The 15,864-nt window shown below is 37.5% G+C and overlaps 1 protein-coding gene across 1 annotated transcript in view; it reads right to left on the bottom strand.

Moving 5' to 3' along the window:
* The window catches only part of LOC131915663 (tripartite motif-containing protein 43-like), a 119,041-nt gene extending 110,303 nt beyond the window's left edge, over positions 1-8,738 (bottom strand). The window contains exons 1-5 of the mRNA XM_059269069.1: positions 8,331-8,738; positions 7,711-7,806; positions 6,929-7,159; positions 5,648-5,738; positions 4,103-4,609 (exon numbers count right to left, since the gene is read on the bottom strand). Of these exons, the coding sequence (XP_059125052.1) occupies positions 4,103-4,609; positions 5,648-5,738; positions 6,929-7,159; positions 7,711-7,806; positions 8,331-8,738 (1,333 nt within the window). The remainder of the gene's footprint in view (positions 1-4,102; positions 4,610-5,647; positions 5,739-6,928; positions 7,160-7,710; positions 7,807-8,330) is intronic.
* Between the last annotated feature and the right edge of the window lie 7,126 nt (positions 8,739-15,864).

Below are 15,864 nucleotides of genomic sequence, written 5' to 3'. Positions count from 1 at the left end.
GACAAGGAAGAAGGATTGTAAGAGCCAGAGGGGTCAAGTACATCAAAAGAAGACCCACAGAAATAACTCACCTGGCTCATAGGAACCAACAGACAGGGAGCCTACGAGCATGGGACTAACCTAAGTTCTCTAAATATAGATAGTTGTGTAGCTTGGCCTATTTCTGGGACTCATAAAAATGGGAGCAGAGGCTTCCACAATGCTCTTGGTGGTTCTTGGTAATCTGTTCCTCATACTGTGTTGCCTTGCCCAACCTTAATACAAGGGGAGATTCTTAGTCTTATTTGAAACTTGGTATGCCATGCTTTGTTGATACCCAAGGGAGGCCTTTCTTTTTCTGAACAGAACCAGAACAGGAGTAGATTTTGGGTAGGCAGAAAGCAGTGGGAGGAGGGAATGGGAGGAAAGGAGGCAGTGGACACTTAGGTCAGCATGTAAAATAAAAAAATCATTTTTAAAAAGACTAAAAAATAACAATTAAAAACTATTGTTCCGTGCTTAGTATTTTGCAGTGTGCTTATATTTTACTCTAGATAATTCATCAAATAATGTCATCAATCTGTGATATTAGCAATATCAATATTAAAAAATCCTTACTAGATTTTTTACAATATTTTGTACAACTAGTTTTGAGCATATACATCTGAACTGCAACTCCTTCCCTTTTCCTACTCACTCAACTCGCTGTCTTAAAAAAATTTCATTAATCTCATTCTATTTCATTTACAACTTTTTATGGTTGACAATAGAGGCAAAAGATGCCTTTCTTCCCAGCATCTAGAGATCACAGTAACCACACAGAAAACTATGTAAAATGCTGAAGACATGAAATATCAAATAACCTTCTGGATCTCAGTCAAGTGCTGTAGATTGCTTCCCTCCTGGATGATGTGTGGTTTTCTTATTTCCAATATGTTTTTAGGTGAAATAAAATTGGACCACTTTCTCCTCCCTTTCCTTCTTACAGGTCCTTTTTATATAGGCTGCCAGTAGACCATGTGAGCGGGATGTAAGGTGATCTGAACACTCCAGAAGATCCAGGTTTTAGTCAGTCTTCCTTCTTTAAAAGACTCAATCAAGGAAAATCCCTATCAAGAAAAAAAATCACAGCCTCTTGCTTTAAGTTAATTCCAGATGCAGTAAAATTAACAGCCAAGAATAGCCATCTCAAGGGATGATCACTTTGTATTAAGTGAACCTTTAGGGAGCTCATCACTCATAGAGGCTAATTCTGTGTCTAGACATGGGATTCTTTCAAAATTTCCCACATTCATATCAACATATTCATTGTTCTGCTCAACATATTCATTTGTGCAGCCATTTCTAGGAGAGACTGTTTCACAGCACACTTCCTGGTCTTCTAACTCTCACTGTTTTTTTGAGCCCTCTTTCACAATATTTCTGCAGCTGTTGATGTAGAATATAGAGGTATCTGTTGGTATTTAGATCCCCATGATCTCTTGACTTTTAAATTCTGTCCAGTTGTCATATTCTGTGAGTGTCTGCCTGTATGGCCGATCAGGTCTTTTCTATGTTGTTTTAAATAAGCATGATGAGGTCTTTCTTGCTTGACCCGAAATCTAATGTATTGTTCTGTTTAATAGTAAGCCAAATCAAGGATACATTATTTCAGGGATTGTGAGGTTATGCAATGATAGGAATAACTACTTAGAAGACTTGCAAGAAAAATGTGCTTAGTATTATTTGTCATATCATTGAGATGTGTTTAGTATTTAGAGAGCACAAGGAACCATAATGGGTATCTTAACACAGCTTCCAAGGAGTGTGTAAAATGATGATGAGAAACACGATAATATTACATGTAAGTTACCTGTTAAATCCTGGGTGAGGGAACTGGTATTGTCAGACCTGGTGAAGACTTCTTGTATGTAAAGTTTATTTAGTTTTCTAGCTATAAACACAGTTCAGATATTGATTATTCCTAACTGGAATTAGCATGACTCCTATTGATGGAGTCATGTCCTGTGCTATCATTTATGCTGTGGCTTCTTTGTGGCATCTTCCTGGTGTTTGAATTAAAACCACTACAGTAACAAGTGTTACCTGAAAGGAGACCAGGAGATGGAGCCCTTCACTTCCCTTTAAGCAAATTTCTCTGCCTCTAAAGTCATAGCCTTAACCCTAGTTGAGTAGGTCATAGAAGCCATTTAGAATCTGCCTTTGATAATACCAGGGCAGAAGAAGTTGGATGATTTGGTTCATTTAAGGAAACCTTTGGGGTGTGAACTAAGCTTTATGTTAGCTCCCTGATCCTTCTCTTTGGTAGGCTCAGGATTAGGAAAGGAGGCTTGGGATGAAGGCATCCTGAAGTGCAGTTTGGTGTGTTTCCTCCTTTGGGAATTCTCTGTTTAGATCTATACTCCATTTTTAACTGGGTTATTTCCTTGATGTCCAGTTTTTTTAGTTCTTTATATATATTTACTTAGTAACTCTTTGTTGGCTGTGTAGTAGTTAAACTTCTTTTCCTATTCTGTGGGCTGCCACTTTGTCCCAATGATGGTGTTCTATGCCAAACAGAAGCTTTTTAGTTCCATGAGGTCCTATTTACTAATTGTTGTTCTTAGTGCTTGAGCTATCGGTGTTCTGTTCAGAAAGCATTTCCTATTCCAAGTGAGGTTAGGACTAATCTTTGCTTTCTCTTCTGTCATATTCAAAATATTTTGCTGAGGTATTTGATCTATTTAGAGTTGAATTCTATACAGGGTGATAAAATTGATGAATTGGAGTCTTCTAAATGAAGCCATCTAGTTTGACCTGGTACGTTTATTAAAGATGTCTTCACTTTAGTGTGTATTTTTCACTTTAAAAATAAAAATATCAGGTATTCATATGTGTATGAATTTATGAACTTATGTGTGGAGCTTTAATTTGCTTCCATTGATCAATGCATCTATTTTTATGACAACATCAAATTATTTTTATTATTATAGCTCTGTAGTACAATTTGAACACAGAGATAGTGATGGATCTGCAGTTGTTTTATTATTCAAGATTGTTTTAGCTTTTCTATTTTTTTGGCATTTTTGTTATCATTGGGATATTTTGGATTTTGTTTTGTTTTGTTTTGTTTTTTGTATTTCCATATGAATCTGATAATTGTCTTTTCAAGATGTCTGAAGAATTCTGACCTGGGGGTGGACTTGCACTCCTTTAATCTTAGCTCAAAGAAGAAGAGCAGACAGATCTCTGTGTCTCTGAGCCCAGCCTCATCTACAGTTCAAATTTTGGGACAGCCAAGACTACAGAAAGAAACCTTGTCTTGAACCACACCCTTCACCAAAAATAAATAAATAAATAACACATAGATAGATAGATAAATGATAGATAGATAGATAGATAGATAGATAGATAGATAGATAGATATAAAAAAGAATGGTATCTTTCTTGTGGTGGTAAAACAAGCCTTTAATCAAACCACTGGGGAAGCAGAGGCAGAGGCATGTCTGAGACTTCAAGACCAGCCCCCTCCATAGCCTTCTCCAGTATAAAAAAAGTTTCAAAAATTTTGTCTAAAAGCAATAAATAAGAAGAATAGGAAGGAAGGAAGAGAGAAAGGAAGAAAGGAAAAAAGAAAAGAAAGAGGAAAGGAAGGATGTTTCTCTCAGGTGTTGGTGGTACAAGCCTTTAATCCCAGCACCAGGAATGCAGAGGACAGCCCAAGCTCTACAGAGAAACCATGTCTCAAAACACCAAAAGAATCTGTGTCAAATTGACATTAAATTAGTGAGCACAATACATACCTGTGCTCCAGCTTGACACCATTAAGTGGAATCCCATAAGTAGAGCATATTTTTAAGGTGCTAGAATGCAGCTGAGGGTCCTGAGTACACTTAAAAGGGGCTTGAACAGCCAACTAGAGCCTGAGTTTCTAAGACTACTCTCAGTATCTAAGCATAATTACTTAATGTCAAATACACAAAAACAAGCAAACAAAAATCACTATGAAATAAGGTTACTTTATGGAATATGTGGACTACAGAATTAAAGGTAATATAGTCTACCACTTTTTCATTTAATAGTATTTTAATATTTAATAGCAATAACAAAAGTAACATAACAGTAGGGAATACTTAAAAATCACTATGGTACTGGATCTCAGATTTCCCCGTGGAGAAGTAAGGCCAGACAGGGTTTTTGAAGGTGCCAGAAGGGTACTTGTGTATGAGGGAACTCTTGGCAACATTCACAAAACTTAAACATCCCTCCTCACAATCAAGGAACACACCAACTCGGCCCAGTGGCTTCTCTATATAGTGCTGGAATACTGGGCATGTGGTGAGGAGACTGTAATGATTACCCTCCTTCACACACACAAGAAGAAAAGCACCTTCAGGTTCAATCACTTGGTTTCTATTCCTTAACAAGGAATCCTTACAGACTCCTACAGCCCAGTCCCAAGAGTCATTCAAATCAATCTCCCAGTAATATTTCCCTAAGATGAAGCTCTGTGAACTCCATGTAGCAGAATAGCATCCAGCATAATCCGCAGATGTATCTTTACGGTGAGTTCTGAAGCTCAATGTTCTCATGGCATTAAACAGGTTGATCTTGTGATGGATCATTGTTATGTTTGGTAAGGAAATGCGCACTGTGGGAAGAAACAACATTTAGGTAAAATGACCATTTACATTTCTCAGGTGAGAGAGGTCCACAGATTCTTGAGATTTTAAAAGGGGAAGGATAAGACCTGAGGTTAAATTTGCCTCAAATACACCAATGTCAAGGATTTCCACAAGAAAAGAGTGGTAGCATGCTGAAAAGATTTAAATTACACATGCCTCAGGGAAGATGTGTGCATTGCAGCAAGGGCCAGAGCAAAGGCTGTGCTCATGGATCTACATGAAAAGTTATTTTTATGTAGATATAAGTAGTGAAAACTTTCATATTGGTGTTTTCATTTGCATCTAACTGAGCATATTTGTACTCAAGGAGTATCTAAATATGCTCTAGAAGTGGATCCCTAAATGTATCTCTCCTTCTTTAACCTCTGGTTCATCTGATACTCTTTCTCTGTGAGGTTACAATTGACTTTTAGATCTACAAGGAGGATTTAGACACGACCTCATGTCCTATCAATTTGTTTTATTTTCATTGCTCATGATACATGGCTTTGTTTGCTATATTATTTTATGATTTTTTTTTTTGTTCCTTTCATGATAGGGTCTTTTTGTTTGTCCTAGACTGGCATAGAACTCAATATGTTGACCAGACTGTCCTCAAACTCATTGGCAGTCCTCCACAAACTAGGATTTTGATGCTGGGATTAATAGTGTGAACCTCTTTATCTTGTGTATTTTTTAATCTGTGGAGTAAAATGCAATGTAAGAAATTAATTTCTAACACATTGAAAATAAAATAATCAAATGTCTCCATCACTGGCTACACTTCCTTGGAATTATACTGTCCAGAATGAAATAACCATTCTACTCAATGAACAACTGATAGTCTCTTTTCAGCCACTATGCATTTCTGTTTGTTGGTTTGTTTGTAAGATGACCATGGGATTCAATAACAATACAATGTGACTTACCTAGACATATTTCTGGGGAGTTAAAATATTGAATTTGCAAAGGTTTTCTCATTATTGAAGGTTAGCTCTGGTCATTTTATCAGTGGAGACACTCACCTTGGAACTGGTTGTAACTTTCCGTCAGTCCAGTGATGGGTAAGGCATTGAGTTCTGTCTTAATAGGCTGTGGCATGCTCAGCTGCATTGACTCACTTCTGCAAGGAAAAGAAAATATTGACCTCAATGGGGCTAAAGATATCATATAGTGATTAGGAAAAACTTCATTCCAAGTTCAGCCAAACACCTCAGGTTACACAAGACTGACAACTTGACTTCAATCCTTGGAACCCTTGATGGAAAGAGAAAGTTGTCCTCTGACCTGCACAAATGTGCAAGTACAACACACATTCACACACATAAAAATAACAAAATAAATAAAAGAATCCCAAAAATACCACACTAAAACAATTGAGGATTTTCTATATAAAAGATCTCTGCACTTCCTAAGGCAACTTGGACAATTTTATAGCATATTTTTGGGTATCCGGACTTGCACTGATGGCTAAACTCACCTTCTGAACATGTCGTCCAAACCCTGCAAAGAAAACAAAAAAAAAATTAGATATCTGAAGAAATGAAATACAATGTTAGTTTCTAAAGTTCATATAAATGCCAGTCACCATCACATCAATCTATCCTGGTAAATTATATTCATGTCTTAAAATGATGCCAACCAAATAGATTAGCAGAACTCGAATACTTGATGAAATCAGACTAAAGAGTAATTTGAGAAGGACATGGGTATCGACTGTACCTTGCTTTTGAACCCCCACGTGTCTGCAAAGGTAACTTTCCCTGAGCTTTTCTGCAAGCCATAGGAATACTTTAGCTAAAGATACTTCAAAAAGGTGGCCTCACCTCTGCATGCTTCTTCACATGTGTATTTCAGAATTGCAGGGTTAGAGGCCTGAGCATTACTGTGAGTTGCAAGTTATCATGTATTACCAAATAGGGTCTTTTCTCAAAATGCCAACCTCCTAAAGGACTCACAAAAACACAGTGCTCAAACAGAAGAAATTAAGCCATAGGTTACCTTAATATTGTGCACAGTATATAAGTAGAGGTAAAGAATGTTGGAAACAGAAATCACTGAATTTCGGTTATCAGAAAAGCAAGGAACAAAAGCCAAAAGTTAAGACATAATCCCTGAAGAATCTATGGACATAATTTCAAAAAGCTTCTTCTTTCAAGATTATTACAGAATTTTGTTTCTCCAGAAAATTTCTGAAAAGGAAACTCAACAAAAAATGCAGGATATATTGAAAGCTATCTTAGTATAACAATCACCACTGTGGGACTCAGACTATAAAGCCTCTTCCTGCACTCCTCCATGCTCACCTGCAGCAGAACCACAGATGGCTCCTGGGACTTTGCCATCAGTTCCTGGTACATTTCTCTTAGTTCTTTACTCTTTTGGACCATCTTGGATTCACTTGTCTTGAGTTTCTCTAAAACACATTGGCCTTCGTTTCTCATAGACTCAATGTGTTTCTCTTCCTCTTCACAGAGGAGTGGATGCAGTTTCCTATACTCTGTCCTGATCATTTGTTCCCGAAGAGTCAAGTAGTCCTGAAGAAAAAAAGACATTCCCAATCATCTTTGCAAAGTATTTTGTCCTCCCTCATTCCATCTTCCTATGCTTAAATTCTACAAATGACTTGTATAACTCTGATGCATATACTCTGATTGACTGTCTTTACATCTCAGAAAATGTAAATGCCTGGGTTTCATTTATTTCTTCTTTATTAATTACACAGGCAATCCAACCCTAAGATGCATTTACACCTATATTAGAGGTGCAGAAGTGCCTGAAAAAAGATTGATCATTCATATGTTCACAAAGTTATGAAACTCTGCATGTAGTAATTAGAATTCATGGTGTAGTCATGAAGTCTACCATAGTGTGCAGAACCGTCAACAATTCATTCATTAGTCCCAGACTTTTCTGCCAGAGGCAGATTATTCTTTCCAAGAGCAGAGACATATTATAAACTCAGAATTAGAGGTGAGCAGGACACATATTCCAAGTATCCTATCTTAGGCCTTATATTCAACTCTTCAATGGCAAATTTTGAAAATATCTGCATCAAGCTTATTTTAAGCATGTTTCTCATACTCACCGTCCAAAGAGTTCTCATTCTGTTTTCTGCCTCTAAATTCTCTTGATTTTCTTGGACCTTCTCCCATAAGGATGTCATTTGCTTCAAAATTGTGTCCTGAGAAAAAACAATGAATATCAATTTTGAAAAATATAACTGATTGACAGACTCTTGGGCAATTAATACAATTATTGTAGTGAGAGTACCAGAATCAAAATTATCCTTCATTTTTTTCTTTTTGTAACTATGAATATTAGATTAGACCACAGAATTAGAAAATGTAGCTTACCCTTTTGCTCAGGTATATTGATGAATTATTTTGATTACCTGTTTGGCTATACCTGACTCCAATGTACTTTTCCTAATTTAGTCTCCAGCCATAGACATTTTTGAAAGATAGGAAGTTAGTGTTGCACTGTCCAGTGACCTGGGCATAATGTATCATAAAATACAAATGATCTTTTCACTCAGGGTACTCTGAAGGATGCTTACATTCCTAGTCAACCTTTCTTCATTAGATGATAATAAAGTACTACCATTCTGAAAACAGTGCCTTTGTCATAATGAGGACCAGCATCTTCCTGTGGTTTGCTAAGGCTACCTCTCTTCAGCTTGCAAGTTCTCTCAGAAGCATCACTTACCATTTGATCCTCAGCAGCTGCTTCAATGGGACAGTGTCTGTGTCCTCTGTGCTCATGGGAGTTTGAGCAGAGTGGACAGAGGAAGATCCTGTTCTCAGCACAGAAGATCTTCTTAGTATCCTCGTGGGTCACACACTTTTGCTCCTCAGAGCTCAGGTCCTTCATGAGGCTGGCTTGTCTGACAATGGACACCAGCTTCTTCAAAACAATGTTGGTTCTCAATTCCTTCCCATATTGTTCTCTGCACAAAGGGCATCGGACAGGAGGTTGGATGTCTTCCCAGGACAGATGGAGGCAGGCTCGACAGAAGCTGTGACCACAGCTTATGGTGACTGGGTCTGTCAGGCAGCTCAGGCAAATGAAGCAGGTGAGTTCTTTCTGGAAGGCTTGTGAGATGTCTGACTCCATTTTTCTGAAGGAAGAAAAGCAGAAGAATTGCTATTATTCGACCCCAGAGAAGCCAGAAACAGCTCAAAAACTGATGCAAGTTGTGATTTAATTCTGTGTATGGCAAAGCAGGTTTCATTTTTCAGGAACAAAAAATCAAGATAAGTATAGGATTGCAGTTGCTGATCTTTCCTCTTTCACTCTTCTTGACAGAAATATAGATTAATCTGAGGTCCTTCTGAGCCATTCCATCTGCATCTTTTTTGGAGACTCCCTTCAAATTAGTGTCTTGGTTGCTGGTCTGAGACGTGCTTTCCAAGTGTTTATAAATAAATATATACTAGAGTCATCAAACTCCTTCAAGTCCACAAGTTTGCATTACCCTACAGACATAGGTAGGATAAACACACCCTTCTTTGTTGGCTATCCAAGAAAACACTCCCTATTTTCTCATGGTCCCTAGTAAATGCTTTGCTTAATTTCTGATTTTAGCATCTTAGTCCTTCACATCCTCCTGTCCCACCCCTCAACACTTGAAGGCAACATTAGTTACTTGACTTCTTTCTGATGCAAATAGTTAACAAGAATAAGAATTAGGGAGGCTCATAATTCAAGCATATGTCCATCATTGTGGGGAAGAAATGGTGGCAGGAGCTTGAGGGAGCTGGTCGCATTGCATCCAAAATCAGCAAGAAGAAAGCAAGGACCACTTGCTGCTCAGCTCCTGTTCCCTTTTCCTTAGTTTGAGACCTCAATCCATGGAATGGTCAAGTGATCTCATGGGCATTTAGTGTGGATCTTACCAACTGTAGTGAATCTACCCCCCAATAATCTTTCACAGACATCCCCAGAGGTTTCCATATCTATCCTAAATCCCATCAAGTTGAATTCTAGGGTACTCTCTGTGGAAACTTGTTTGTTTATCAAAGATACAGTTCCTGGCTTCAGTTTATGGGATGAACCTTGAGGCATAAATGTGGCTGTCATGACTCTAGCAGAATTTTCTATTTAATCAACAGGCACCCATTGTTCCTTCTCTTGGAAGGTCTACACAAATAAAGAATCTTGTATTAAGTTACATAAACATCCCCCAAATAATTTTTGCTTCTGTGGTCTGAAGCAAATGGAATCCATGGCTTTAGCTGGTGGTCCTATTTACCTTGAAAATAATACTAATACTCATTGTCAAGATTATTTTAGAAAAGAGATGGAGACTCCAATGCTGCCTTCCTTAACTTACCTAATCACCCCCATTGGGTACTTTTTTCTGTATATTGGATACTTCATTTTTTTTGAATGCCTAATGCTGTATTAAATACATGCTTACAGCACAATGGGAGAACCCCAGAGGGCAGAAGTTGCTACTGATGATTTACAATCTTGCATCTCAGTTGTCAATGCCCAATATGCAGGATATACAGACAAGGAACTTCCCTTAAGCATTCAGGAGGGTGGAACCCGGCAGGGAATTAGCATAGGGAGGATATCAAGGTCAAGGTCAGCAAGCAAGCCAACAGTTACCCAAAACAGGAGCCAGGGCCATACAGGTCCTCCCTTTTACTAAAAAATGAACTTCTGATACATCATTCCAAAACAAATTGATGAATTCACAGAAATAATGAAAACTGAATGCAGAATTTAAAAAATTGCACCAGATTATAACCAGGATCTACTTTCCTGAATAGAATATTGTGTTTAGTTTTCTCTAATTTAATCACATGTATCCTTCCAACCTAGCAAATCAACCAATAGCAGGAAGAGCCAGTTTTTCAAAGATGATAAACTATCATCAAGCATTATTTCACAATGTGATGTTTCCCTATAGTTTATAACAGGGAAATACTAAAATATTTTCCTTTACTAAATAATGAGTTTTCACTTTTATACATAATACTCATAGAATATATGTATATGAGAATATATATAAAAAAATCGTTTGGTAATAAATTAAAATAGAAAACACCAACTACTTTCAATCTTAAATTGTGTACTCACCCAAGAAATAGTCTCTGGCCTCAACAGTGTTTTGTGGAGACACAGCAATATTAGCTCAGCTCTGGGATATGATCCTCAGTGTGTGGAGGAGACAAATCTAGCAGTCTAAGAGCCACAAGATGTGGAGACTCACTCTGTCTAGTCTAGAGAAGAATGAAGCTGTCTGGCCCCTGGAGTGTCCTTATATACTCTCTAAAGACCACGCCCACTTCCTCCCATGTTGCTTATACTGATGCTTGCTGTAGGTGAGCTCCTGTAAATAGCAGTATTCTAAATGGATGGAAGATTGAATTAACTCTATGGCCAGTATCCACAAACAAATCTCCACAACAAGGTTTCCTGAGGTCATGCTTAGCTGGGTGTGGTAGCTCACACCTTTAGTCCTTAGAGTCCCAGAGGATGAGCTGCTGAAGCAGGAGTTTTAGTTCAAAACTGCCTAGGATATACAGTGAGAACTTTTCTAAAAAAAAAAAACTTAAAAAAATAAAGAGAAATTTTACTACAATATTTCACTGTTTCTAAATAATTTGTGATGTGCTTATATTCTTGCTTTTCCTTTTGTAATTTCACAGTTAATGATATCAATCTGTGATTTTAGTAAATATCAACATTAAAGAATTCTCAAAAATTCTTTAGAGTTTTGTTCAACTCATTTTTATCATATTTACCTCAACTGCGATTTCAAAGAGATTCATCCCTTTCTCTACCCACTCAACTGTCCGTTCTTTTCTTTTTTCTTTTTTTAACACATACTTGGGTAAGCCAGGCAGTGGTGGCACATACCTCCAGTCCCAGCATTCTGGAGGCAGAGGCAGGCAGATCTCTGTGAGTTAGAGGCTAGCCTGATCTACAAAATGAATTCAAATCTGTGCTCCAACAATACACAGAGAAACTAGGTCTGAATAAAAAAAAATACTTGATTAACTAAATCAGAAGTGTCTCTGATTTTCCTTGTAGGGAATTTTCTTGATTGAATCATTTGAAGTGGGAAGCCCCACCTAAACTCAGAAGTTTTGAGGTTTGAGAATCTACCTTAAATCTTAGCTGGTGGCAGCCTATATAAAGGACATGGAAGAAGGAAACTCTCTCATCTTTGCTCTTTGACCTCTTGCTCTCATTCTCACTGCCAAGTTCATCTTATCACTGGTATTAGATTCTATTTTTAGGGAGGATTTCAAAGTATACTGAAGACCAGCTGATACATCCAGCCTTGTAGACTGACCCACTTCTCTCTCTCTCTCTCTCTCTCTCTCTCTCTCTCTCTCTCTCTCTCTGTATGTGTGCTCATATCCATTTAGTTTTGTTCCTGTAGATTCAAGGTGGTTGCTACACTTATCTCTTGGGTTTTAGGTAACTCCACGTGTAGTCAAATTGACAATAAGGAATAGCCATCAGAAAGGCTGACCACTTGGTGTTGGATGATCAATTAGGGAGCTTGTCCCTAATAGAGCCTAATTTTTTGTCTAGGGATGGGACTCTCAAAATTTCCCACATTCATACCAACATATTCATTGTTCCGGTCTTGTTTATGCAACCATTTCTAGGAAAGAATGTTTCACAGCACACTTCCTGGTATTCTGGCTCTCACTGTCTTTCTGTCCCCTCTTCCACAATATTTCTGGAGCCATTAATGTAGGATATAGAGGTGTATGTTGGGGTTCAGATCCCCATGATCTCTTCATTTTTACATTCTGTCCAGTTGTGGTATCCTATGAGTGTCTGCCTGTATGGCTGACCGATTCTTTTCTATGTGCTTGTAAATAAGCATGACTAGGTTTTACTTACTTGATCTGAAATCTAATGTATTCTTTAGTTAAATAATAAACCAGATCAAGGATTAAATTGTTTCAGAGATTGTGAGTTCAAGGAAATGATAGGCATAACTACTAGGAGGACTGGCAGAAAAAAAATGTGCTTAGTATTATTTGTCATGCAAGTTGTCAACACTGAGATGTGTTTAGTATTTAGAGAGCACAAGGAACCATAATGGGTATCTTAACACAGCTTTCAAGGAGTGTGTAATATCATGATGAGAAAGATGATAATATTACGTGTAACTTACCGATTAAATACTGGCTGAGGGAACTGGAGTTGTCAGACTGGTGAAGATTTCCTGTATGTAAAGTTTATTTGAGTCTTCTAGCTATAAATATGGTTCAGATAAGGATCATTCCTAACTGGAGTTAGCAGGAACCCTATTAATGGAGTCAGACCTGTGCTATCATTCATGCTGTGGCTTCTATGAAGCATTTTCCTGGTGTTTGAATTAAAATCATTACAGTAACAGTTGTTACCTGATGGGTGACCAGGAGATGGTGCCTCTTGGTTCACCTTTATGATATTTTTTTGCCTCTGAAGTCATAGCTAGGTCTTGGAAAGCCTTAGCCCAAGTTAAAGCCATTTAGAATCTGCCTTTTAGATCTACAAGGGGAATTTAGACACTGCCTCATGTCCTATCAATTTGTTTCATTTTCATTGCTCATGATACATGGCTTTGTCTGTTACAGATGAAGTTCTAGAACAGCCAAGGCTAGAAAGAGAAACCCATTCTTGAACCAACAACCCAAATAACGACAGGGGGATCTTTCTTGTGTTGGTGACATAAGTCTTTAATCTCAGCATGGGGAAAGCAGAGAAAGGGGTATCTCTTGAGTTCAAGGACACCCTGTTCTATAACCTGGTCAAAACAGACAAGGCTACACAAAGAAACTGTCTAAAATAATAAATAAAAGCAAGCAAAAACACAAGAAAAAAAGAAGGAAGGGAAGAAAGGAAAGAAGGCAGGAAGGAAGAAAAAAAGAAAGGAAGAAAGAAAAAAGAGAAAGAGAGAAAAAGAGTTTTTTTCATGTGTTGGTGGTGCATAACTTTAATATCAGCACTTGGGATGTGTAGAGGAGAACCAAGACTACACAGACAAACCCTGTCTCCAAAAAACAAAATATCCTTTGTCAAGCCCTCTGTCAGATGTGGGGTTGGTGAAGATCTTTTCCCATTCTGTAGGCTGTCTTTTGTCTTGTTGACCATGTCCTTTGCCCTACAATAGCTTCTCAGTTTCAAGAGGTCCTATTTATTAATTTTTTCTCTCAGTGTCTGTGCTACTGGTGTTGTTTAGGAAGTGATACCCAGTGCCAATGCTTTCAAGACTACTTCCAAATTTCTCTTCTATGAGGATCAGAATAACTAGATTTATGTTCAGGTCTTTGATCCACTTGGACTTAAGCTTTGTGCGCAGTGACAAATATGGATCTATTTGCAATCTTCTACCTGTTGTGCCAGCACCATTTGTTGAAGATGCTTTCTTCATTCCATTGTACAGTTTTGGCTTATTTTTCAAAAATTAGGTGTTCATACATGTGCGCATTAATGTCAGGGTCTTCAGTTTGGTTCCATTGGTCCACATGTCAGTTTTTATGCCAGTACCAAGCTGTTTTTATTACTCTAGCTGTATAGTAGAGCTTGAAGCCAGGGATCGTGATGCCTCCAGAGGTTGTTTTATTGTACAGGATTCTTTTGGCTATCCTGGGTGTTTGGTTTTTCCATATGAAATTGAGAATTGTTCTTACCAGGTCTGAGAAGAATTCTGATGGGGATTCCATTGAATCTGTACATTGCTTTTGGTAAGATTGCCATTTTTACTATGTTAATCCTATCTACCCATGAGCATGGGAGATCTTTTCATTTTCTGATATCTTCTTCAAATTCTTTTTTCAGGGACTTAAAGTTCTTGTCATACAGGTCCTTCACTTGCTTAGTTAGAGTTACCCCAAGGTTGTTTGTATTATTTGTGGGTATTGTAAAGGGTGATATTTCTCTAATTTCTTTCTCAGCCTGTTTGTCATTTGTGTATAGGAGGGCTACTGATTTTTTGAGTTAATCGTGTATCCTGCCACTTTACTGAAGGAGTTTATAATCTGTAAGAGTTCTTGGGTCAAATTTTGGAGTCACTTCTGAATACTATCATGTCACCAGCAAATACTGAAAGTTTGACTTCTTCCTTTCCAATTTATATCTCCTTGATCTCCTATTGTTGTCTTATTGCTCTAGCTAGAACTTCAAGTACTATTTTGAGTAAATATGGGGAGATTGTACAGCCTTGCCTTGTTCCTGATTTTAGTGGATTTTTTTTTTAAATTTCTCTCCATTTACTTTGATATTGTCTGTTGGCTTGTTGTAAATTGCCTTTATCATGTTTAGGTATGTTTCTTGTAGTCCTGATCTCTCCAAGACCTTTATCATGAAGGGGTGTTGAATTTTGTAAAATGCCTTTTAAGCATCTAATGAAATGATCATGTGTTTTTTTTTCAATCTCTTTATATGGTGTAACACATTGACAGACTTTTGTATGTTGAACCAACCTTGCATCTCTGAGATGAAGCCTACTTGGTCATGGTGGATAATGTTTTTGATGTGTTCTTGGAGTCTGTTTGCCAACATTTTGTTGAGTATTTTGGCATCAAAGTTCCTGAGGGACATTGTTCTGTAATTCTCTTTCTTTGTTGCATCTTTGCTTGGCTTGGGAATCAGAGTAACTGTAGTTTCATACAAGGAGTTTGGTAATGTTCCTTCTGTTTCTATTTTGTAGAACAATTTGAAGAGTATTGGTATTAACTCTTTTTGAATAATTGGTAGAATTCTGTGTTCAAGCCATCTTGTCCTGGGCTTTTTTTGGTTGGGAGACTTTTAATGACTGCTTCTATTTTCTTACGGGTCATTGGTCTATTTAAATAGTTTATCTGGTCTTGGTTTAACTTAAGTATGAGGTACCTATCCAGAAAATTGTCCATTTCTTTTAGGTTTTCCAATTTTGGGGGGTAAAGTTATTTGAAGTATGACATGATGATTCTCTGGATTTCCTCATTGTCAGTTGTTATGTCTCCCTTTTCTTTTCTGATTTTGCTAATTTAGATGCTCTCTCTCTCTGCCTTTGGGTTAGTCTGAATAAAGGCTTGTCTATATTGTTATTTTCTCAAAGAATGAACTCTTTGTTTCATTGATCCTTTGTATTGTTGACTTTGTTCCTATTTTATTGATTTCTGCTCTCAATTTGATTATTTTCTGGCTTCTCTTCCTCCTGGGTGACTTTGCTTCTTCTTGTTCTAGAGCTTTCATGTGTGCTGTTCAGTCACTAGTGTGAGAGTTCTCCAACTTCTTT

This window comes from Peromyscus eremicus, chromosome 7 (assembly GCF_949786415.1).
Source record: "Peromyscus eremicus chromosome 7, PerEre_H2_v1, whole genome shotgun sequence".
Classification (NCBI taxonomy): domain Eukaryota; kingdom Metazoa; phylum Chordata; class Mammalia; order Rodentia; family Cricetidae; genus Peromyscus; species Peromyscus eremicus.
This window is presented reverse-complemented; position numbering and strand designations above follow the sequence as displayed.